This window comes from Mus musculus, chromosome 17 (assembly GCF_000001635.26).
Source record: "Mus musculus strain C57BL/6J chromosome 17, GRCm38.p6 C57BL/6J".
NCBI lineage: Eukaryota > Metazoa > Chordata > Mammalia > Rodentia > Muridae > Mus > Mus musculus.
The window spans coordinates 35,185,065-35,209,006 of record NC_000083.6 but is presented as its reverse complement, the minus strand read 5'-3'; the positions used below and the strand labels follow the sequence as shown (position 1 = coordinate 35,209,006).

Sequence of the window (23,942 nt, the reverse complement as noted above, 5' to 3'; positions counted from 1 at the left end):
TTGTTGTTGTTTTTGGTTTTGGTTTTTTGAGACAGGGTTTCTCTGTATAGCTCTGGCTGTCCTGGAACTCACTCTGTAGACCAGCTGGCCTCGAACTCAGAAATCCGCCTGCCTCTGCCTCCCAAGTGCTGGGATTAAAGGCATGCGCCACCAATGTCCAGCTCTCTACATTTCTTATCTCCACTATAAATGCCCCCAGGTTCCACGGATTTCCTGAGGACTGCCTTGCCAAGGTCATGAAACTCGATCACACTCCACTAAACTTGAGATCCCCAAAGTCAAGGATTTATCTCTTGGAGCTGTCTCCCTGATTCCTTGTTCCAGGTGCACAAGTGTTTGTGGGATGCAGAGGAAGAGACTGGATGAGAACTACCGAGTTCACAGCTCACATCCCTGAAGGATGGGGCCTGAGTAGCTGGACACTTCAGAATGAGTGACAGCCTAAGACGTGAGAAGAAGCACTTCTGTGCCTTTCCAGCCTTCGGTCCTACCCACATCTTCCCCCAAGGCAAGCCATCGAAACTGGAATTCCTCTTTTCCAACCAGGGTCCTGGAGACTAGAATCCTCCTTTTTTTCCATGACCTAATAGTATTGCCCTTCCCCCACCTTTGGTGTAAGAACTTCTCCTAACAAAAATTTCTAGTCCTAAGTCAGAGGCCTCATCCTGTAGGGTCCTGCCCCATCCCAAGGAGGAGGAAGGACTGCCAATCAGAGCGTCATGAGAGCTGAGCAGACAGGACCTGCTTCTCTTCCCTCTCAATTGTTTGGGCCTGAGAACAGCAGTGTGCCCAGTGGCCAGCCTGACTGCCACCATCACCAGCTGCAGCCTGCTACAATAGTCTGACTGATGCCATGTGGCAACAGCGGTGACATCTGAGGTGGCCAGCTGTTGTCATCTATCTCCATCTTAAAAAAAAAAACGAGCAAAAAATAAATAATAAATCATCTTCAAAAACTTTGCTTTTTGAGAGCTGTAACTTACAAGCTGAGAGAAAACTGGTTCCGAACAGGAGTTTCCTACTCAGTGTTTCTCAGACAGAAACTAGACCAACCTAACAGCCATCAGGAGTATCCTTGTGACTTTGGCTATCCACTTAAGACAGTCTAGAGTCACCTGAAAAGGAGTCTCAGCTGAGGGATTGCCCAGGCTGTATGTGTTTGGGAGGCGGGGAGGGGGGGTGTTAATTGATGTAGGAGGCCCAAGACCACCATGAGTGGCACCGTCCTCTGCACAGGGGATCCTGGGTTGTATAAGAAAGCTTGATAGATGGATGACATTCGGTGCACACACCATTAATCCCAGCACTTGGAAGGTTGAAGTAGGTGATTTCTGTGAGTTCAAGGCCATCCTGATGCACATATTGAGTTCCAGGGCAGCTAGGGCTACATAGTGAGAGCCTGTCTCTATGTATATGTATGTATACATGTATATGTATATATGTGTGTATAAGTAATATATAAAATATAATAATAAAATAACTTTAAAGAGTAAATTTTGAAAAAAAATCAAACACTTTGATAATAATAATAATAAGAAGAAAAAGAGCCAGGCAATGGTGGTGTATGCCTTTAATCCCAGCACTTGGGAGGCAGAGGCAGGCGGATTTCTGAGTTTCAAGGCCAGCCTGGTCTAAAAAGTGAGTTCCAGGACAACCAGGGCTACACAGAGAAACCCTGTCTTGAAAAACAAAAAGAAAGAGAGGGGGGGGGGAAGGAAGGAAGGAAGGAAGGAAGGAAGGAAGGAAGGAAGGAAAGAAAGAAAGAAAGAAAGAAAGAAAGAAAGAAAGAAAGAAAGAAAGAAAGAGAAGGAAGTTGGGCCAGCAAGATGGCTCAGTGGGCAAAGGTGCTTACTGGCTTTACCTAATGGCCTGAGTTCAGTTCCCAGAACCCATACAGCAGCTTACAACTGTCTATAACTCCTGTTCCAGGAGAGCTGACATCCTCATACAGGCATACAAGCAGGCAAAACACCAATTTACATGAAATAAAAATGAATTATATATTAAGAAAAAAAAGAGCTGTACTCTGACCTCCACATGTGGCCTGTGGCACTTGTATGTACTCACATAAATAGATATGTTTTTAAATGTTCTGCTGTGTGTATAGGATTTTTGCCTGCATGTATGTCTCAGCACCATTTGAGTATAGTGCCTGCAAAGGCCAGAAGAGGATGTCACATCCCCACAAACTGCAAGGACAGATGTAATAAGCCAACATGCAGATGCTGGGAATTAACACTGGTCCTCTGGAAGAACATCTAGTGCTCAGAACCCTAAGCCATTTCTCCAATCCTCAAAACAATATTTTAAAATTTTGTCTTAAGACAGAAATCATCAATGTGACTGCTGGGAATGTGGGGATGGACTCAGGGGCTCACACATGCCTGCAAGCAGCTACCTGAGCTGTGTCCCAGGCCTTCCAATAGAGAAGCACTGCTCAGATGTCCTTTGTTGGGCAGTGGTAGCACACACCTTTAATCCCAGCACTTGGGAGGCAGAGGCAGACGGATTTCTGAGTTTGGGGCCAGCCTGGTCTACAAAGTGAGTTCCAGGACAGCCAGGGCTATACAGAGAAACCCTGTCTCGAAAAACAAACAAACAAACAAACAAAAAACTGCCTTCACCTGTGTAGAATTCTGAAGCTCCCTCTGTACAGAGCATTGGAAGCCTGGGGTGTACATTTGGGGTTACATGATCTTGGGGTTCTAAGAGAATACCCCCAAATCATCTTCCAGACCTGGAACATTCTAGGACAGGGTTCTCAACCTTCCTAACTCCATGACCCTTTAATACAGTTCCTCATGTTGTGGTGACCCCAACCATACAATTATTTTCGTTGCTATTTCATAACTGTAATTTCGCTGCTATTATGAATCATAATGTAAATATTTGTTTTAAATAGAGGTTTGCCAAAGGGACCTTGCCCACAGGTTGAGAACTGCCGCTCCAGAGAGTAAGGGGACACAGTTAAGATTGTTACACACCAGGATGCCCCAGATTTGGGGAGAGGGCACTGTAATGGAACTTCTTGACATGAAACTGGCAGATGAAACTGGCAGAAAAAAAAAAAAAAGCTGGGCAGTGGTGGCACACACCTTTAATCCCAGCACTTGGGAGGCAGAGGCAGGCGGATTTCTGAGTTCTAGGCCAGCCTGGTCTACAGAGTGAGTTTCAGGACAGCCAGGGCTACACAGAGAAACCCTGTCTCGAAAAAAGCAAAAAAAAAAAAAAAAAAAAAAAAAAACTGGCAGATGACCAGAAAATACAGATATATTGGAATAACTGTGACTTGAACCCCCAAAGACAAGAGAGGAAATAGGCCTGAAGGGGCGGCAGGCATGTCAAGCATCCAGAGCCCTGGGTTCGAACCTGAAAAAACAAAGGTGCCGCTAACCACATGTGGCTTCGGAGCCCTCCAGACATGACCATGATCGACAGAGAGGGAAATGTGCAGAGAAGCCTGTGAGCAGTCAAGGGTGCAGAAGTGATATAAACCATCACTCTTCAGGGAACCAGGCTTCCAGTCACAGCCCAGCTGCACCCTCTCCACGAATTGCTCGGCCGTTCACTGGAACTCCTGGGCCTGACCCAGCTCCCTGCTAGTCCCTGCGGCCCACAGTTCCCCGGACCCGACTCCCTTTCCCAGAACGCAGTAGTCTAAGCCCTTAGCCTGCGGTTCTCTCCTAGGCCCCAGCCTTTCCTGCCTTCGACTGAAACAGCAGCATCTTCTAAGCCCTGGGGGCTTCCCCAAGCCCCAGCCCCGACCTAGAACCCGCCCGCTGCCTGCCACACTGCCGCTTCCTCTATAAAGGGACCCGAGCGCCAGCGCCCAGGACCCCGCACAGCAGGTGAGCCTCTCCTACCCTGTCTCCTTGGGCTTACCCTGGTATCAGGCATCCCTCAGGATCCTACCTCCTTTCTTGAGCCACAGCCTTTTCTATACAACCTGCCTGGATCCCCAGCCTTAATGGGTCTGGTCCTCCTGTCGTGGCTTTGATTTTTGGTCTGTTCCTGTGGCGGCCTTATCAGTCTCTCTCTCTCTCTCTCTCTCTCTCTCTCTCTCTCTCTCTCTCTCTCTCTCTCTCTCTCCCTCTCTCTCTCTCTCTCTCTCTCTCTTTCTCTCTCTCTGCCTCTGTTAGCCATTGTCTGATTCTATGGTGGAGCTTTCCTCTTCCCCTCTGTCTCTCCTTATCCCTGCTCACTTCAGGGTTCCCCTGCCTGTCCCCTTTTCTGTCTGTCGCCCTGTCTCTCAGGGTGGCTGTCTCAGCTGGGAGGTAAGGTCTGTCTTCCGCTGTGTGCCCCGCCTCCGCTACACACACACACTCTCTCTCTCTCTCTCAGCAGGTTCTCCACATGACACTGCTCGGCCGTCTCCACCTCTTGAGGGTGCTTGGCACCCCTCCTGTCTTCCTCCTGGGGCTGCTGCTGGCCCTGCCTCTAGGGGCCCAGGTGAGGCAGCAAGAGATTGGGGGTGCTGGGGTGGCCTAGCTAACTCAGAGTCCTAGAGTCCTCTCCACTCTCTTCTGTCCCAGGGACTCTCTGGTGTCCGCTTCTCCGCTGCCAGGACAGCCCATCCACTCCCTCAGAAGCACTTGACCCATGGCATCCTGAAACCTGCTGCTCACCTTGTTGGTAAACTTCTGCCTCCAGAGGAGAGGTCCAGTCCCTGCCTTTTGTCCTACTTGCCCAGGGGCTCAGGCGATCTTCCCATCTCCCCACACCAACTTTTCTTACCCCTAAGGGCAGGCACCCCACTCCCATCTCCCTACCAACCATCCCACTTGTCCAGTGCCTGCTCCCTCAGGGATGGGGACCTCTGATCTTGATAGCCCCCCAATGTCTTGTGCCTCTTCCCAGGGTACCCCAGCAAGCAGAACTCACTGCTCTGGAGAGCAAGCACGGATCGTGCCTTTCTCCGACATGGCTTCTCTTTGAGCAACAACTCCCTCCTGATCCCCACCAGTGGCCTCTACTTTGTCTACTCCCAGGTGGTTTTCTCTGGAGAAAGCTGCTCCCCCAGGGCCATTCCCACTCCCATCTACCTGGCACACGAGGTCCAGCTCTTTTCCTCCCAATACCCCTTCCATGTGCCTCTCCTCAGTGCGCAGAAGTCTGTGTATCCGGGACTTCAAGGACCGTGGGTGCGCTCAATGTACCAGGGGGCTGTGTTCCTGCTCAGTAAGGGAGACCAGCTGTCCACCCACACCGACGGCATCTCCCATCTACACTTCAGCCCCAGCAGTGTATTCTTTGGAGCCTTTGCACTGTAGATTCTAAAGAAACCCAAGAATTGGATTCCAGGCCTCCATCCTGACCGTTGTTTCAAGGGTCACATCCCCACAGTCTCCAGCCTTCCCCACTAAAATAACCTGGAGCTCTCACGGGAGTCTGAGACACTTCAGGGGACTACATCTTCCCCAGGGCCACTCCAGATGCTCAGGGGACGACTCAAGCCTACCTAGAAGTTCCTGCACAGAGCAGGGTTTTTGTGGGTCTAGGTCGGACAGAGACCTGGACATGAAGGAGGGACAGACATGGGAGAGGTGGCTGGGAACAGGGGAAGGTTGACTATTTATGGAGAGAAAAGTTAAGTTATTTATTTATAGAGAATAGAAAGAGGGGAAAAATAGAAAGCCGTCAGATGACAACTAGGTCCCAGACACAAAGGTGTCTCACCTCAGACAGGACCCATCTAAGAGAGAGATGGCGAGAGAATTAGATGTGGGTGACCAAGGGGTTCTAGAAGAAAGCACGAAGCTCTAAAAGCCAGCCACTGCTTGGCTAGACATCCACAGGGACCCCCTGCACCATCTGTGAAACCCAATAAACCTCTTTTCTCTGAGATTCTGTCTGCTTGTGTCTGTCTTGCGTTGGGGGAGAAACTTCCTGGTCTCTTTAAGGAGTGGAGCAGGGGACAGAGGCCTCAGTTGGTCCATGGGATCCGGGCAGAGCAAAGAGACATGAGGAGCAGGCAGCTCCCAGAGACATGGTGGATTCACGGGAGTGAGGCAGCTTAACTGCCGGAGGAGACCCAAAGGATGAGCTAGGGAGATCCATCCAAGGGTGGAGAGAGATGAGGGTTCTGGGGAGAAGTGACTCCACTGGAGGGTGGGAGAGTGTTTAGGAGTGGGAGGGTGGGGGAGGGGAATCCTTGGAAGACCGGGGAGTCATACGGATTGGGAGAAATCCTGGAAGCAGGGCTGTGGGACCTAAATGTCTGAGTTGATGTACCGCAGTCAAGATATGGCAGAGGCTCCGTGGAAAACTCACTTGGGAGCAGGGACCCAAAGCAGCAGCCTGAGCTCATGATCAGAGTGAAAGGAGAAGGCTTGTGAGGTCCGTGAATTCCCAGGGCTGAGTTCATTCCCTCTGGGGCTGCCCCATACTCATCCCATTACCCCCCCCACCAGCCCTCCCAAAGCCCATGCACACTTCCCAACTCTCAAGCTGCTCTGCCTTCAGCCACTTCCTCCAAGAACTCAAACAGGGGGCTTTCCCTCCTCAATATCATGTCTCCCCCCTTATGCACCCAGCTTTCAGAAGCACCCCCCCATGCTAAGTTCTCCCCCATGGATGTCCCATTTAGAAATCAAAAGGAAATAGACACAGGCATGGTCTTTCTACAAAGAAACAGACAATGATTAGCTCTGGAGGACAGAGAAGAAATGGGTTTCAGTTCTCAGGGTCCTATACAACACACACACACACACACACACACACACACACACACACACACCCTCCTGATTGGCCCCAGATTGCCACAGAATCCTGGTGGGGACGACGGGGAGGAGATTCCTTGATGCCTGGGTGTCCCCAACTTTCCAAACCCTCTGCCCCCGCGATGGAGAAGAAACCGAGACAGAGGTGTAGGGCCACTACCGCTTCCTCCACATGAGATCATGGTTTTCTCCACCAAGGAAGTTTTCCGAGGGTTGAATGAGAGCTTTTCCCCGCCCTCTTCCCCAAGGGCTATAAAGGCGGCCGTCTGCACAGCCAGCCAGCAGAAGCTCCCTCAGCGAGGACAGCAAGGGACTAGCCAGGAGGGAGAACAGAAACTCCAGAACATCTTGGAAATAGCTCCCAGAAAAGCAAGCAGCCAACCAGGCAGGTTCTGTCCCTTTCACTCACTGGCCCAAGGCGCCACATCTCCCTCCAGAAAAGACACCATGAGCACAGAAAGCATGATCCGCGACGTGGAACTGGCAGAAGAGGCACTCCCCCAAAAGATGGGGGGCTTCCAGAACTCCAGGCGGTGCCTATGTCTCAGCCTCTTCTCATTCCTGCTTGTGGCAGGGGCCACCACGCTCTTCTGTCTACTGAACTTCGGGGTGATCGGTCCCCAAAGGGATGAGGTGAGTGTCTGGGCAACCCTTATTCTCGCTCACAAGCAAAACGGGTTAGGAGGGCAAGAAGGACAGTGTGAGGGAAAGAAGTGGGCTAATGGGCAGGGCAAGGTGGAGGAGAGTGTGGAGGGGACAGAGTCAGGACCTCGGACCCATGCGTCCAGCTGACTAAACATCCTTCGTCGGATGCACAGAGAGATGAATGAACGAACAAGTGTGTTCACACGTGGAGAGATCTGGAAAGATGTGGCCAGGGGAAGAGGGGATAAGCAAGAGATAAAACTCAGAGACAGAAATGAGAGAGGCATGAGAGATAAGGAGGAAGATGAAGGGGAGATAACGGGAGATCAAGCACAGAGGGCACCGCAGAAAGAAGCCGTGGGTTGGACAGATGAATGAATGAAGAAGAAAAACACAAAGCTGGGGGGTGGGGTGGGGCAAAGAGGAACTGTAAGCGGGGCAATCAGCCGGGAGGCTTCTCCTTTGGGGTGAGTCTGTCTTAACTAACCTCCTTTTCCTACACAGAAGTTCCCAAATGGCCTCCCTCTCATCAGTTCTATGGCCCAGACCCTCACACTCAGTAAGTGTTCCCACACCTCTCTCTTAATTTAAGATGGAGGAAGGGCAGTTAGGCATGGGATGAGATGGGGTGGGGGGAGAACTTAAAGCTTTGGTTTGGGAGGAAAGGGGTCTAAGTGCATAGATGCTTGCTGGGAAGCCTAAAAGGCTCATCCTTGCCTTTGTCTCTTCCCCTCCAGGATCATCTTCTCAAAATTCGAGTGACAAGCCTGTAGCCCACGTCGTAGGTAAGATTTCTTTACATGTGCCTTGAGAATGAAGGGGCATGATTTTGGGGGGCGGGTTGAGGGGTGTCGAGCCAGGCTGAGAAAAGACAGAGCTCTTAGAGACAGCACGTGAGAGTCAGAGCAGTGACTCAAAAGCAAGGCATCAGGGGGCCACCCGGGACCTCATAGCCAATGGGATGTGGAAAGACAGAGGGTGCAGGAACCGGAAGTGAAGTGTGGGTAGCTGCTGAGGCTCAGGATGTGGAGTGTGAACTAAGAGGGTGACACTGACTCAATCCTCCCCCCCCCCCTCAGCAAACCACCAAGTGGAGGAGCAGCTGGAGTGGCTGAGCCAGCGCGCCAACGCCCTCCTGGCCAACGGCATGGATCTCAAAGACAACCAACTAGTGGTGCCAGCCGATGGGTTGTACCTTGTCTACTCCCAGGTTCTCTTCAAGGGACAAGGCTGCCCCGACTACGTGCTCCTCACCCACACCGTCAGCCGATTTGCTATCTCATACCAGGAGAAAGTCAACCTCCTCTCTGCCGTCAAGAGCCCCTGCCCCAAGGACACCCCTGAGGGGGCTGAGCTCAAACCCTGGTATGAGCCCATATACCTGGGAGGAGTCTTCCAGCTGGAGAAGGGGGACCAACTCAGCGCTGAGGTCAATCTGCCCAAGTACTTAGACTTTGCGGAGTCCGGGCAGGTCTACTTTGGAGTCATTGCTCTGTGAAGGGAATGGGTGTTCATCCATTCTCTACCCAGCCCCCACTCTGACCCCTTTACTCTGACCCCTTTATTGTCTACTCCTCAGAGCCCCCAGTCTGTATCCTTCTAACTTAGAAAGGGGATTATGGCTCAGGGTCCAACTCTGTGCTCAGAGCTTTCAACAACTACTCAGAAACACAAGATGCTGGGACAGTGACCTGGACTGTGGGCCTCTCATGCACCACCATCAAGGACTCAAATGGGCTTTCCGAATTCACTGGAGCCTCGAATGTCCATTCCTGAGTTCTGCAAAGGGAGAGTGGTCAGGTTGCCTCTGTCTCAGAATGAGGCTGGATAAGATCTCAGGCCTTCCTACCTTCAGACCTTTCCAGATTCTTCCCTGAGGTGCAATGCACAGCCTTCCTCACAGAGCCAGCCCCCCTCTATTTATATTTGCACTTATTATTTATTATTTATTTATTATTTATTTATTTGCTTATGAATGTATTTATTTGGAAGGCCGGGGTGTCCTGGAGGACCCAGTGTGGGAAGCTGTCTTCAGACAGACATGTTTTCTGTGAAAACGGAGCTGAGCTGTCCCCACCTGGCCTCTCTACCTTGTTGCCTCCTCTTTTGCTTATGTTTAAAACAAAATATTTATCTAACCCAATTGTCTTAATAACGCTGATTTGGTGACCAGGCTGTCGCTACATCACTGAACCTCTGCTCCCCACGGGAGCCGTGACTGTAATCGCCCTACGGGTCATTGAGAGAAATAAAGATCGCTTGGAAAAGAAATGTGATTTCTGTCTTGGGATGAAGTCTGCATCCATCTCTTTGCGGAGGCCTAAAGTCTCTGGGTCCAGATCTCAGTCTTTATACCCCTGGGCCATTAAGACCCCCAAGACCCCCGTGGAACAAAAGGCAGCCAACATCCCTACCTCTCCCCCGGAAACAGGAGCCTAACCCTAATTACCTTTGCCCTGGGGCATGGGAATTTCCCACTCTGGGAATTCCAATACCTGCTGGGAAAGTACTGCAGTTCTTTCCGGCTGTTGTGGCTCCCATGGAGCTGGGGAGGAGCCACATTCTCAGGCACCTGAATCACAGCCAAGGAAGAGCCGCAGAGCTTCAGGTGTCTAACTGCGCACCCTGCACCATTCAACCTGCCTCTGAACAGACAGAGCGGGCATGGTCCACGGAGAGGAGACCTAAGCTCTATCCCTGCTCCATGCTGGGCTGGGCTCAGCCAGCTCTGCCTTTCGGTCACCAGCCCCTTTATTTTTCCAAACCTCTGAAGATGAGTGAAATAGTTTTTAAAAAGACACAGGGCTGAAAATGTGACTCTGTGGAGCATGTTGGGGTGAGGGTGGATGCTCAGTGTATGGGATACCCTGAATTCAAAACCCAAAGCAACACAACAAAGAAGGAGCCATTGCTGGCTTTGGTTTTCCAGTGTTTCAGACAAATGATGAATGTATTGAGGTGGGTGGATTGGAAAGAGAAAAACACCTTGTTTAAATGCTTTGTTGTTGTTGTTGGTTTTTAAATTACTTAATCACATATGCAGGCTTGGATTTGATCCCAACACCAATAATAATAATAATAATAATAATAATAATAATAATTTATTGTTGTTGTTATTCAATAGTACTTGCTGAAGCAGGCAAGGCCGACTTTATTCAGAATTAGTTATTGGTGCAGAGACTTGTTGTAGAGTGTTCAATGAGAGCAAGTGGGTCTTAAGAGCCCCAGCAGGGTGGGCGTTAGGGGGATGGCAAATGACTAAGAGGAAAGAAAAATCCGGGGTAGGGGGACTTTGTCTAAACAGATCAGACAAGACGCCTGTTGAGACAGGCCAGGTGAGCAGACATCACCTCAGGGGCTGCACGGGATGACTGAGGGTGATCCAGTCTAGGAGAGGGAGCTTGCTAAACCGACTGAATGGGGCTTTTCACGAAAACTAGGTTTTACAAGGAAGGCAATGACTAGGTATAGAAGATTCTGAAGCCTGACTAGACTTTAGCCAAAATTGGTCACCCTCTCACCCCACTGGAAGGCTCTGTGCAGAAGGTCCAAAGCACATAAGGAGTGGGTGTGTAGCCATGCTTTTAATCCCAACACTTCGGAGGTAGGGGCAGGTAAATTGTTGAGGGCTTCAAGGTCAGTGGGAGAAGGAAGAGGAGAGAGAGGAAGAGAAGGAAGAAGAGGAGGAAGAGGAGGGGGAGGAGGGGGAGGAGGAGGAGAAAAAGGGAAAGAAGGAAGAAAGAACAGAGAAAAGAAGAGGAAAGGAAGGGAAGGGAAGGGAAAGGAGAGGAGAGGAGAGGAGAGGAGAGGAGAGGAGAGGAGAGAAGAGAAGAGAAGAGAAGAGAAGAGAAGAGAAGAGAAGAGAAGAGAAGAGAAGAGAAGAGAAGAGAAGAGAAGAGAAGAGAAGAGAAGAGGCTGGAGAGATGGCTCAGTGGTTAAGAGCACCAACTGCTCTTCCAAAGGTCCTGAGTTCAAATCCCAGGAACCACATTGTGGCTCACAACTATCCGTAACAAGTCTTCTGACTCCCTCTTCTGGAGTGTCTGAAGACAGCTACAGTGTACTTGCATATAATAAATAAATAAATCTTTTAAAAAAGAGAAGAGAAGAGAAGAGAAGAGAAGAGAAGAGAAGAGAAGAGAAGAGAAGAGAAGAGAAGAGAAGAGAAGAGAAAATGAAACCCCAGTGGGCTCTTTGTTGGTTGGGCCTTCCTGCACCCGTGTAGAGAGGGAAAAACCAACCACGTGGTATGCTGGGGTGGGGTGGGGGGTAGGGGTGACCCACTGGGGTGACCTAGATAGTGCCTGGGTCCCCCTCTGCCTCCTCCAGCCATGGCGTGGGGGGGGGGGGGCTGCTGTTACTCATCGTAGGGGCCTCCCACTTGCCCAACTTTGTGTGAACCAAAGGTGAAGACATTCCATTTCTAGAAAGGACCCCAGGGCATCGGCTTCCTCCTGGAACTCCTCCTCCTCGGACACAATCCCCTCCCCCACCCCACCCCTGCCATTTTCAGCTCCTTTGCTTTCTTCATTAGTCTGCCCCTTAACGTGCCTGCGACTGACCTGCTGCCCCTTAAAGAAGGGCTGTCAGAACCCGTGGTGGTCCATGCCTTTAGCCCCAGCCCTGGAGAGTTCCAGGTGACCCAGGACTATATATGAGACCCGGACTATAGATAGATAGATAGATAGATAGATAGATAGATAGATAGATAGATAGATAGATAGATAGATAGATAGATAGAGCATACATCCATCCATACATACATTACATACATACTACATACATATAACCTATCAGGCCCAACTGAACTGATGGGCCCAACCCACGGAGCTTTGTTCCACAGTCTTTGTAGTTTTTCTCTCTGGGAACGAATCCTGCCTACCTTCTCCTGTTGGCTCCTCCTCACAGAGGCAGAAGCCAGGAGCAAGGGTGTATGTGAGGGGGTCTTGTGGGGACCAGGTCTTTGCTACTTTGTGGATTCTTTCTCCCACCCTTTCTCGCCCTGGTTTCACCCCCTAACACTAGATAGGATAGAAATAAGGATTAGGAAAATCCGTGAGTCTAATATCTTTCCTTTCGTTTCTTCTTTGACCGACCCGCAGCTGCTAACAAACCTCAACCAACCTCCCTAACCTTTCAGCATCCTGGCAATCAGGGTGCTGGCAGAAGTCTCAGGGTTTAATTGTCCCTTCTTCCGCCCTCTTGGAGCCCTGGCCTTAGAGCCAGGACGTGGGTGCAACAGGTGTCCACAGTTCAAAGCTGGGTCAGCCACACCTGCACGTGTCCCAGAATCAAAAACCACGTCTGCATTTCCGTGAAGACACTGGCAAGGGCCGGCATAGTTTACATTCTTTATTTTCAAAATTCGTGTCCTACATTCCGTTCTCCCCCCCCCCCGCCACGCCCCCGGCCGCTCGGGACTGTCGGGGTCCCGGACATCACGATTCACACATTCGCACCGTCAGTCGATCCTCCAGGAATGAATACAGATGGCTGTCACCCCACCATCACCGCCCCGAAGAAGGTCTTCCCTCTCCTGTAGTCCACCATGTCGGGGTGACTGATGTTAACGTAGACCCTCTCGCCGCTCCGGAGCTGCGCCAGGCCGCCGAACCCCACGCTCGTGTACCATAACGACCCGTACCCGATGGGGTCCACAACAGGTGTGACTGTCTCCGCGCCCTCCAGCAGCAACTCGGGGGAACCTCGCCCGTAGGCGCCCCCCGCGCGGTACAGGGCGCTGCGCAGCGTGAGCGAGCGAGCACGGCTTCGGCCGGCAGGGGGCGTCCTGCCCCTGTACCCGACGTGGCAGTAGAGGTAATAGACGCCGTCCTGTGGCAGCGCCAGCCCGTGGGTGGGGGAGAACTGCGCGCCGCTCCTCAGAAACGCTTCTTCTTGGCTCGCCTCCCAGCTGAGCCCTTGCCCACTCATCCAAGCGCCTGCAGAAAGGGACACGCGTGAGCGCTCGGGCCGTGATCTCTAGGTCGGAGACCCGGGCAGGATGAGCAGGGACCTGGAGCGGAGGAGCGGGGTCTTCCTCCTTCTGTGGTACTTAGCGGGGAGGGGCAGGAATAACGGTGCTATCTATCACCCGAAGGGACTAAAGTGGCGAGATCCCTGCCGGTTTTTACCTGTTTCCTGAGCAGTCAGTCATACCGAGGGAGAAGTTGGTGGTGGAGGAGTTGGGAAAGTACCAGTAGTGTCATAGCAGAGCCAAAGGACTCTCGCTTACTGTGGGGGTACATAGCCAGCACTCTTCGGTCTACCAGATGCTTACCTATGAGGTGGGCAGCAGGGAGCTCAGGGTTGAGGTCAGTTTCTGGTTCCCCCTTTGGCAGCTGTTGAACCCCTGGATCTGGTGTAGAATCCGCAGCTGGAGACAGGATGGTCATCCATGCAGATGCCTCCCGAGAGGACTGCGCAACAGGGCCCTGGGATGTGGAGGCTAGATTCCTGGAAGCATTGGATCTCTGAGGATGCAGACGGGGGTCAGGAGTCTCTGAGAGGCTAGAGGGTGAGGGCAAGATGCACGACGGTTTGCTGTCATCCAGTCTTTTCTGAGCCTGTGCTCCTGAGCCAATGATCTTCTCAACCTGGATGGGTAGGTAGGGTTAGAGTGCCCAGAGGTCAGATTTGGCTAATGGCAACTCCACCCCTCCCACCGTAGAGCCCAGCCCCAAGGCCTGGGCCTGCTGTGTCCTCCCTAGACTGCATCTTGCTAGAAGAACAAACAAAGACGATGTATGCAGGCAGAGAGACGCAAGTGCAGTGTTATCTGGAAAAGAAGCCAACCAGGAAGGGGCTTGAAAATTCAGGCTAGGATTGCCTGGAGAGGCAAAGACAGACCAGACATTCCCTCTGGGGAGAGCGGCCAGCTGAGCGCGGTGGGCAGAAGCACAGCCATAAGTAAATAAACAGTCACAAGAGGCAGCCCTCTGGAGCCCGTTGCAGCCACTCACCCGACGTCCCTGATCCTGCGGCACCAAGGCCAGCACAGCCAGGACAGTGATAGGCACTGCCAACAACAGGGTCACCAGGGAAGTAGCTCCTGCCACAGCCAGCAAGAGGCAGCCCCTCCCCTGGGGTCTCCCACCCAGGCCCTGCAGTCCCCGTGTCCCCATCCAGACTCAGAACTAGGACCGGGGCAGGGGCTTTCATACCTCAGGGGTAGACCCCCCCACCCCCGCAGACCCACACACCTGCCCCCTGCCCGGGGACTTTCCGAACACCCTTCCTCCCCTCACCCAGCTTCCTGTTTACCCAGCGCTGGGGCCGGGGTTGGGTGGCTGGATGCCTGGGTTCTCTGAACTGGGGAAGGAGATGGGGTAGAGAGAGGTTTTCAAGGTAAAGATGAAGAGGGGCTTGGCAGGGAGGGAAGATGAAGCCCAGGGAAGGAAGGGAGCTTGCAGAAGGCCAGGCAACAAACAAGGTTGTCATGGCCAGGTAGGACTCCAAGTATCTCGTGTGTTCTTCATGCTTCTGGACCTTACAGTGCTGAAGGGAGGGCTGCAAAGACACACGCACCTGCACACATGCATGCACGCACGCACGCGCGCGCGCACACACACACACACACACACACACACACACACACGGGAGGGGGGGTGAGGAGATGGAGTGGGAGGCCAACAAGGGTCGGCTGTGTGTCTGCGTCCCTGATACGACCCTCTCCCCACACTGGCTGACTTCTTCCTGTTTCAGTCTCTAAAACCAGATGGGAAAGGCAGAATTAAGTGGGTCCGCAGTGGTTATGGCTTTATGAAGGGGGCTCAGCCTCTCTCTCTCTCTCTCTCTCTCTCTCTCTCTGTCCTGATAAAGCAATACAGAGGCACACTCCACCTTAAGGGAGTCTGTCTAGAATGAGCCTCCTCCATTGGGAAGCATCAACTACTTATAAATGAGGGACAGGGCAAATGAATGTATGAATGAATGAATGAATGAATGAGAAATTTGTTGACTTCAATGAACATCAGGAACCGAATTAATGGCACCCGAGGGGCAGCTGATTGGAGTTTAGGGAAGAGCAGGTCGGAGGAAGGTGGACAGAGGTTTCAGGCCATGTCCCCTTCCTGGTGACCTTGCAGTCTCTATGTCCCAGACCAGACAACTCGTTTGGAAAATATTACCAACACCAATATTAGTAGAATACAGCTGACTGACCAAAGGCACCAAGAATGTGCTAGCCACTGAACTACAGTCTTTATTACACTAGCCACTTCGTCTCCATGGGAAAGCCCTAAGAAGATGCTGAGGCCCAGAGAGACGAAAAGGCAGTGTTGGGATAGCAGTAGAGTTTCCTGACAGGGCACTTGGCTAGTAGGTTTGATTCTGTAACAGGCAAAACAGAACTAATTCCAGCTTCATACATTTTACTAGATGTAAATTTTGTCTTCCTGAGGCAAGGAAAAAAAAAGAGGAAACAAAGACTAACTTGAACAATTCAGCGGTAACATGAGGTAATAGTCACAACCTGGAAAGATATGAGAAGTAGCTCAGGGCTGTGGTTCATGGGAGAGCACTGGCCTTGCATGCCCAGGGCCCTGGCTTTGTCCCCAGCACGAAATCAAGCAGGCTTGGTGCTGCGGGCCTGTAATCCCAGCAGAACCGTCAGAAACCCATGGTCATCCTTCACTAGTTGGCAAGCGTGAGGCCAGGTTGGGATGCATAAGAACCTGTCTCAAGAAGGAAAGAAGGAACCAACATGCATTCACTTAGGAGGCAAAGGCAGACTGATCAGAGTTCAAGGCCAGCTTGGTCTACAGAGCACATTCCAGGACAGCCAGGGCTACACAGGGAGAAAAAACCTGGTCTTGAAAACAAACAAAGGGCAGTGGTGGCGCACGCCTTTAATCCCAGCACTTGGGAGGCAGAGGCAGGTGGATTTCTGAGTTCAAGGCCAGCCTGGTCTAGAGTGAGTTCCAGGACAGCTAGGGCTATACAGAGAAACCCTGTCTCAAAAAAAAAACAAAAACAAAAACCCAAACAAACAAACAAAGGGGCTGGAGAGATGGCTCAGCTGTTAAGAGCACTGACTGCTCTTCTGAAGGTCCTGAGTTCAAATCCCAGCAACCACATGGTGGCTCACAACCATTTGTAATGAGATCTGACACCCTCTTCTAGTGTGTCTGAAGACAGCTTCAGTGTACTTAGATATAATAATAAATAAATCTTAAACAAAACTGAACAAACAAAGGAGAGGGAGGCATGTGACTCAGCAAAGTGTTGCTTATAGATCTAGGTCAGTGGTTCTCAAACTTCCTGATGCTGCAACGCTTTAATAGAGTCCCTCGGGGCTGGTGAGATGGCTCAGTGGGTAAGAGCACCCGACTGCTCTTCCGAAGGTCCAGAGTTCAAATCCCAGCAAACCACATGGTGGCTCACAACCATCCGTAACGAGATCTGACTCCCTCTTCTGGAGTGTCTGAAGACAGCTACAATGTACTTCCATATAATAAATAAATAAATAAATAAATAAATCTTTAAAAAAAAAAAAAAAAAAATAGAGTCCCTCATGTTGTGCTGACCCCCCCAGCCATAAAGTTACCTTGTTGCTACTTCATAACTGTGGTTTTGCAACTGTTACAAATCATAGTGTCAATGTCTCAAATGCAGGATGTCTGAGGTGTGGTGGGGTTGGGACCCATGGGTTGAGAACCAATGATCTAGGTGCTAAGACTATGCTTATGGGACCTGAAGAAATGGTGCAGCAGTTAAGAGCACTTGCAGCTCGTGCAGAGGGCCTGAGTTCAGGTTCCAGCACCCTAGTCAGGTAACCTATAGCTCCAGCTTGAGGGGATCCAACGCCCTCTTCTGGTTTCTGATGGTATTTGCATTCAAGTTTGTATGCATACATGGACACAAATATAATTTAAAATAAAAACAAATTATATAATACACACCACACACACACATATTGAGAGCTCTGAGAGCTTTTGGTGCCGATTCTAGGAATTTGGCTTGTCACTGGGCTTGGACAAGGAAGTAGGCTCAGATAAGAATATTAGAAACAGGGGTCATGGGGCTTTGTTTTTAGTTTTTTACTTAATTATTACCTTGTGTGATCTCCTTGTTTACTACTTCATTTGATTACTTTGTCTTTGCTCTAAGAACTGCCCATGGTTTTTTGGGGGGTTTTTTTGTTTGTTTTTTGGTTTTTTGTTTTTATGTACCTAAAATGATATCAAAGCAGGCTGGAGAGAAATAAACCCGCTTCAGCCTCAGTGCAGGCTGGAGTCTTGTTATAGTTTTGTCTAATTACCTTTTGGGGGGGGGTTGTTGTTGTTGTTGTTGTTTTGTTTTTTTTTTTTTCAAGACAGGGTTTCTCTGTGTAGCCCTGGCTGTTCTGGAACTCACTTTGTAGACCAGGCTGGTCTCAAACTCAGAAATCCACCTGCCTCTGCCTCCTGAGTGCTGGGATTAAAGGTGTGTGCCACCATGCCTGGCTTTGCCTTTTTCTTTTCAATCTTCACTCCCTCCCTTGAGACCCTGTTGATTGACTGAGCTGGCTTGGTCAAATATATATATGATATATATGTATATGAATTTGTTGTAAGGTTCAGTTTTTCTAGATGTTTGACCTTTGTGCGCGCGTGTGTATGTGTGTGTGTGTGTGTGTGTATGTGTGTGTGTGTGTGTGTGTGTGTGTGTGTGTGTGAGTGTGCACGCATGTGTGTTTTTCAGTATGAGTTCACAGTCACGTCAAATGCTAACCCCGGCCAGCCCACCACCTTATCTGAGACAGGGTCTAATTTCGATCTTCTCTGAACATTCTAGGCCGGACACCCCATCCCCTGCGATCTTCCTTGAATTCTCAGTTTTCCACATCTCCCATCTCATACTAGGAACATGGACTTTCACAAGTGGTTGCCACACCCATCTTTATGTGGGCCCTGGGGACTCGAACTCAGTTCTTCATGCTTGTGCGGCCAGTGCTTTTACCAACAGAGCTCTCTCCTCACCCAATGTTTAAAAATTTTAAAAAAAATGTAATTATAAACTATAAAAAAGAAGAAACCCACTTAGATTGTGATCCCCATTTGTTCTGGGGGAAACACTGGGGGGGGAGTACCACAAAGTCCCTGAATTTGGTTAACAAAACATGCATAGGGACCCAGGCACCAGACTCACCCACCTCTGTCTCCATCCTAGCTACCAGCTTCCTCTCTGTTCAAAGATTGGGGTGTAGTCTTCTACACCCCTTTCTCTCTTGGTCACAGTGGCACTGAGAGACCTTCACCTCAGTCCCTCCTGCCCTCCTGCCAATGCCAGAATGCTGCCTTCTGTGGGAAGTTCTCCTTGATGCCCCAAGGCTTTGCTAACATCAGCTTCTCTCACCCACTTCCTGTCAGCATCTGTTAGCAGATTTAGTCTGACTACCTCTGACTTCCCTACTCCTTTGGTAGCACATCGATATCCTGCTGCATATAGCTGCCAGACACCAAGAGAGGTGCCCTGAGACACCCCAGAGTTATCTGGCACTCGAGGTGCTGGGAGCCCATGCCTATGCACAAACCACAAGATGATGAACCTTAAGGCGGCACCGCAGAGGGGGCCCCTGGAGGAGGTGGACATTCCTTTACCAGTACAGGGTGAACCGGGAGGCTGGGGCTGAGGGAGTAACCACCCTAATGATATCTAGGAATCTCAAAGGAAAGATGTAACACCATCTCCCAATGGCTATTCTTCCTCTCCTAGATGCAAGGAGGCACAGAGGCAGTGGAAAGAGGCTAAAACTGCGGGAGGGGCAGAATGCCTGCGGTGGGGAGCTTCTTTCCACTCTGAACAGTTGAATGTGTCCCCACTGTAAACCAAGAGTCTGGGTCAGCGGGGAGTGGGTGGAGATCCGGGATGAGACGGGAAACCTGCTGGGATAAATGGAGGCCAGACTATGGATTTGGAGTTCCCTGAACCCGAAGGAATCTGCATTCACACCCTACCCTCTGAGCTCTTGTGCCTTCATTTTCCAAAGAAAAGAAGCTGCAGCTGAAAGTGGTGGCCCGCCGTATACTCTGCAGGCTGAGGCAGGAAGATGGTGAGCCTCAGGTCAGCCTGGGCTACATAGCAAAATTCTGCTAATAATAATAACTACTAATAATAATCTGTTCTGTCCCTGATTCATCACAGCTCCTCAGGGGTCCCTCAAACCTACAGCATGCCCCTTATAACTGGGAGGTTCTGAGTTTCACGCTGTTGTCCCTCAAGTGAGGGGCCTCTATCTACCCTCAAACAGGAACCAGCAGTTAAAGGGCAGGAAGTACCCAAGGGGAAGTTAAAGCATTCTTGGTAGCCACTACTCCACACCAGCCAAATAAGGTCCTCCCTCCTGGGAAAGGGCACCCTTCTCTCTGGTTTCCCAGTGGTTCCCACAACTACTCCAGACCCTGGCTCCCTTGCCTTCACCAGCCCTCTCACCAGCATTCAGGATTGAGCAGTGTTTCCAGCTTCCTCCAAGTGCCCCCCCCCCCCGCTGCCTTTCCCACCCCCATCAGCCTGGGGCAGAGTAAATGGGAGGGGGCAATACAGCTAAACACTTTCTCTGCTACTTCTGAGTCTCCCTTGGCTTTTGCTTCTTTATTTTTTTGGGTTTTTTTTTGTTTGTTTGTTTGTTTGTTTTTTTGAGACAGGGTTTCTCTGTATAGCCCTGGCTGTCCTGGAACTCACTATGTAGACCAGGCTGGCCTTGAACTCAGAAATCCGCCTGCCTCTGCCTCCCAAGTGCTGGGATTAAAGGCGTGCGCCACCACGCCCCGGCTTTTGTTCGCTTCTTGAGACAGGGTCTCACTGTGTAGCTCTGGCTGTGCTTGAACTCACAGAGATCCATCTCTACCAATAGGGCTGCGTTGGGCTTTCCTTGTTAAAATCTCGGGCTCCTGGCCTGGAAAATGGGTACCACAATATGTTAAGACAAACATAAGCCAGGCAGTGGTAGCACACGCCTTTAATCCCAGCACTTGGGAGGCAGAGGCAGGTGGATTTCTGAGTTTGAGACCAGCCTGGTCTACAGAGTGAGTTCCAGGACAGCCAGGGCTACACAGAGAAACTCTGTCTCCAAAAAAAGCCAAAAAAACAAAAAAGAGAAAAAGACAAACATAAAATCCCCAGCCCAGTGAGGATGAGGACTGTAAAGGGGCCCCTTGCCTCAGAGATGGGGAACTTGGGGGCACGTGACTAACCCAAGCTATTAAGCCCAGCAGAAGAGGGATTAGTTTAGTCTTGACCTTCAGGCCTGTTCTCAGTCCCTGGACTATGTCTGATGACAATGGGATCTGGTAACAATTGCACAACCAGTAAGTAGGGACCCCTCCGTTCGGAAAGGGGAGGGATGTGAGGGCTGGAGAGTGAGGGAAGAAAAGCAGGGTTCAGGATTAGGAGAAGTGGTCAGAATGAGGCAGTACAGGTGGAAGAGGGGCCTCCTGAGACCCGGAAACAGTAGGGAGTGAGCATAGTCAGGAGAGGTAACCCGGTAGGTGAATCTCTAGAGGAAGTGAGAAGTTGAAGTCTGGGTAACAAATATGTCTGGGTAATGAATGTGTAGGCACGAAGCCCTGGGTTATAGTGTCTCCTGTAATCCCAGCACCAGAGAGGTGGGGTGGTCCGAAGGACTAGAAATCAAGGACATGACTTGTCTCTGCATGAGGCTTCAGGAAATTTGGAAGCAGCCTAAACTATAGAAGATACTGCAGAAAGAAAGAAAAAAAAAAAAAGCCAGGCAGTGGTGGTGCACACCTTTAATCCCAGAGTGGGGGGAGGTGGGAGTGAGGGGGCAAGAGGGCCGGAGGGGTTGGGATGGCGGACAGAGGCAGGAGGATCTCTGTGTGTGAGATCAAGACCAGCCTGGTCTAGAGTTCCAGGACAGCCAGAGCTCCACAGAGAAACCCTGTCTTTAAAAACAAAACAAAACAAGCAAACAAAAACTAATACAAAAATACAACACCGCCCCCCCCTCAAAATCTCCTAGAGTATATTTTCCTGTATTTTAAACTGTGAGAGGATAGCAGGGTCCTGGCTTTGACCCCAGAGCCACATAAAACAGCCATGGTAGTACACTCTTGCCAAGCTAGCACTTAAGACACGACACAGGGGTGTGAGGATCAGAAAGTCAAGCATACTCGGCTACTAGGAGAATCTAAGGCCTCCCAGGATACATGAGACTCTCAACATAAAGTGACAGAAAGGTGGGAGAGACATGGGTTGGGAGGGGGGAGAGGGAGAAAGGGCTTTGGAAATGACCAAGAGACTTTTTTTTTGTTGTTTTGTTTTGTTTTGTTTTTCGAGACAGGGTTTCTCTGTATAGCCCTGGCTGTCCTGGAACTCACTTTGTAGACCAGGCTGGCCTCGAACTCAGAAATCCGCCTGCCTCTGCCTCCCAAGTGCTGGGATTAAAGGTGTGCGCCACCACGCCCGGCTGAGACTTTTTATATATGTATGAAATTGTCAAAAAATAGAAAACAGGATTGATCGGGGAGAGGAAGATAGGATAAAATAAAAAATTGGGGAAGGGGGACCCAGGAAAAATATAGGAAGCTAGGAAACTTACATTTAACCAGGAGGTTGGGAAATTGGTGGGGAAAAAAAAAACCCTCTCAGAGATACTCCTTCCAGATGATTTCCTGCTAAATGGGAGCCTGGGACTGGGAGGGCTCCTCCTCCTGCTTGTCATCATCCTGTTCATCTGCTTGTGCCGGTTCAGTCAGAGAGGTAAGCCCTAGAGCATCTCGGTCACCCACAGCTTGCCCTCCACACCCTTCCTACTGCTAGAAAAGGCCAGAGTTGTCCAAAAGACCCAGGTTTTGGCTGTGGTTCCTATGGCAACCAGCGAGGTTGGAGGGGTGGGGCTCCAGTAGGTGTGTTGTGGAAGGCAGTTCTGGGGTGGAGACCTGCTGCTCTGGCGTTGGGGGCCTGGGGTGGGGTGCTATTCTGAGGTAGCAGATTCAATGAGAGGTGCTGTCCTAGGATGGATGAGCCAATGTGGGGTGCCATTCTGGCGGGGGGGGGGGTCAGGGAAGGGGTCTTACTGAACCATTTTTTTTTTCTTCTAGTGAAGAGACTGGAAAGGAATGTGAGTCTGGGGGGACGAGGAGACAAGGGGGAAGGGTGAGGGGTGGAGCAGATGAAGGGGCGGGGAAGGAAGTGGCGGCTGGGGGCAAGGGGGCGAGGGAGGGGGGCTGGAGGTGGGAGGGTGTGCGGGCAGGGGGTGAGGGGACGAGGGAAACCCACGTAGGGAGTGGGGCTGGGATGAAGGGGTGGAGCCGAGAGAAAAGGGAAGAGGAAGTAGCAGGAACGAGAAAATGAAAGAGGCAGAAAAAGAGGCAACCAGAAGAGAGGGAGGGAATTGTGTGTTTATAAGAATATAAAACACTCCAGAAGGACGTAGAGAGGAGGAAGTGAGTGAGAGAGGAAATTAAAAAACAAACAAACAAACAAAACGAGAGAGAAGAGTTCCATCAGGACTACAGGAGCCGCCCTGTCTCAAAAGAACAACAAAAGCAAAGTGGGTGGGGCGTGGGCGTGGCTAGCAGTGTGGTTTAGTTAACAGTCCTTATCCAGCGGGTGTAGAACTGTGTTTGATTCCCAGCGCAGCATAAAACCAGAGCGCTGGCATGTGACTGAAATCCCACATAGAGGCAGGGAGTCTGTCCTTCACTACATATTAAGTTGAAGGTCAGCCTGAGCTACATGAGACCCTGTCTCAATAGAAGAGGAAGTTTGGAGCTTGGAGAGATGGCTCAGCAGTTAAGAGCACTGGCTGTGCTTGCAGAGGCCCTGAGTTCAATTCCCAGTAACCACATGGTGGCTCACAGCCATCTGTAACGGAATCTGATACCCTCTTCTGGTGTGTCTGACCACAACTACAGTGTACTCATATAAATAAAGTAAGTAAAGGAGGTGGGGGAGAGAGGAGGTTCTGAGAAAGTATTTGCTGTAGTCAGGCATGGTAGCTTGTGCCTGGAACCCCAGTACTGTGGGGTACAGACAGGCAAGCCCTAGGGGCTCCCTGGCCAACCAGCCTAGTGGAAATGGCAAACTCCAGTTTTAGTGAGAGACCTTGTCTCAAAATAGATAGATGGATAGATAGAAATAATGTGTAGAAACAGTTGGAAAGTTGATGTCCAAACATCCACTTAAGGGCCTATACAACACAGGCAGACACACTTATATAGAAACAAAGAAAGAGGGAAAGTAAGCGAAAACAGGTTCAAGAGATATAAAGAGGAGAGACTGAGAAAAAAAAGAGTGGAGACACAGGGAGAAAGACAGGTGGGAGCTGCGGCCAGGCTGGGGAAGGATGTGTGACAGTACCCCTGGTCCTCACATCATCCTCTGCACTGCCAGGCCCAGGTCTCAGGGCAGGAGCCCCACTATGCATCTCTCCAGCAGCTGCCAGTGTCCAGTAGTGATATCACAGACATGAAAGAAGACCTCAGCACTGACTATGCCTGCATCGCCAGGAGCACACCCACTTGAGTGCCCCCAAAAGCTCTCCTCGCCCTGGGTGCGTGCTCAGTCACACTATGGTCATCTAGTAAAGTCTGGTTCCCCACTTCTGCATCAGGCTTCTCTATATGTGTCCAGCCCATG

General features: G+C 50.7%; 4 protein-coding genes and 2 non-coding genes across 8 annotated transcripts; 4 read left to right on the top strand and 2 right to left on the bottom strand.

Moving 5' to 3' along the window:
• Window positions 1-3,428: 3,428 nt before the first annotated feature.
• Window positions 3,429-5,842, top strand: Lta (lymphotoxin A). Of its 2 annotated transcripts, none has more exons than XM_006523731.4 (4): window positions 3,429-3,848; window positions 4,342-4,449; window positions 4,533-4,632; window positions 4,858-5,605. In XM_006523731.4, exons 2-4 carry the CDS (start codon window positions 4,354-4,356, stop codon window positions 5,268-5,270), a joined length of 609 nt encoding a protein of 202 aa, XP_006523794.1. In that variant the 5' UTR covers window positions 3,429-3,848; window positions 4,342-4,353; the 3' UTR covers window positions 5,271-5,605. The 2 variants fall into 2 exon arrangements, with proteins under 2 accessions (XP_006523794.1, NP_034865.1); NM_010735.2 differs by having other exon boundaries at window positions 3,656-3,848; window positions 4,345-4,449; window positions 4,858-5,842.
• Mir6974 (microRNA 6974) lies at window positions 4,450-4,532 on the top strand. The gene has a single exon (NR_105940.1). It is a non-coding gene; the product is annotated as a microRNA 6974 (primary transcript).
• Window positions 5,843-6,999: 1,157 nt separating the features above from the next.
• On the top strand, window positions 7,000-9,640 carry Tnf (tumor necrosis factor). 2 transcript variants are annotated; one of them, NM_013693.3, is made up of 4 exons: window positions 7,000-7,352; window positions 7,869-7,923; window positions 8,102-8,149; window positions 8,444-9,640. In NM_013693.3, exons 1-4 carry the CDS (start codon window positions 7,167-7,169, stop codon window positions 8,860-8,862), a joined length of 708 nt encoding a protein of 235 aa, NP_038721.1. In that variant the 5' UTR covers window positions 7,000-7,166; the 3' UTR covers window positions 8,863-9,640. The 2 variants fall into 2 exon arrangements, with proteins under 2 accessions (NP_038721.1, NP_001265530.1); NM_001278601.1 differs by lacking the exon at window positions 8,102-8,149.
• A 3,061-nt stretch (window positions 9,641-12,701) lies between these two features.
• Window positions 12,702-14,500, bottom strand: Ltb (lymphotoxin B). Its single transcript, NM_008518.2, has 3 exons — window positions 14,324-14,500; window positions 13,642-13,957; window positions 12,702-13,303 (listed from the first exon to the last, which is right to left on the bottom strand). Exons 1-3 carry the CDS (start codon window positions 14,483-14,485, stop codon window positions 12,861-12,863), a joined length of 921 nt encoding a protein of 306 aa, NP_032544.1. The 5' UTR covers window positions 14,486-14,500; the 3' UTR covers window positions 12,702-12,860.
• Mir6973a (microRNA 6973a) lies at window positions 13,958-14,035 on the bottom strand. Its single transcript, NR_105939.1, has one exon. It is a non-coding gene; the product is annotated as a microRNA 6973a (primary transcript).
• A 6,066-nt stretch (window positions 14,501-20,566) lies between the features above and the next one.
• On the top strand, window positions 20,567-23,912 carry Lst1 (leukocyte specific transcript 1). The gene is made up of 4 exons (NM_010734.2): window positions 20,567-20,650; window positions 21,966-22,061; window positions 22,403-22,422; window positions 23,697-23,912. The coding sequence occupies exons 1-4, from the start codon at window positions 20,617-20,619 to the stop codon at window positions 23,826-23,828; spliced, it is 282 nt and encodes a 93-aa protein (NP_034864.2). The 5' UTR covers window positions 20,567-20,616; the 3' UTR covers window positions 23,829-23,912.
• The last annotated feature ends 30 nt before the right edge of the window (window positions 23,913-23,942 follow it).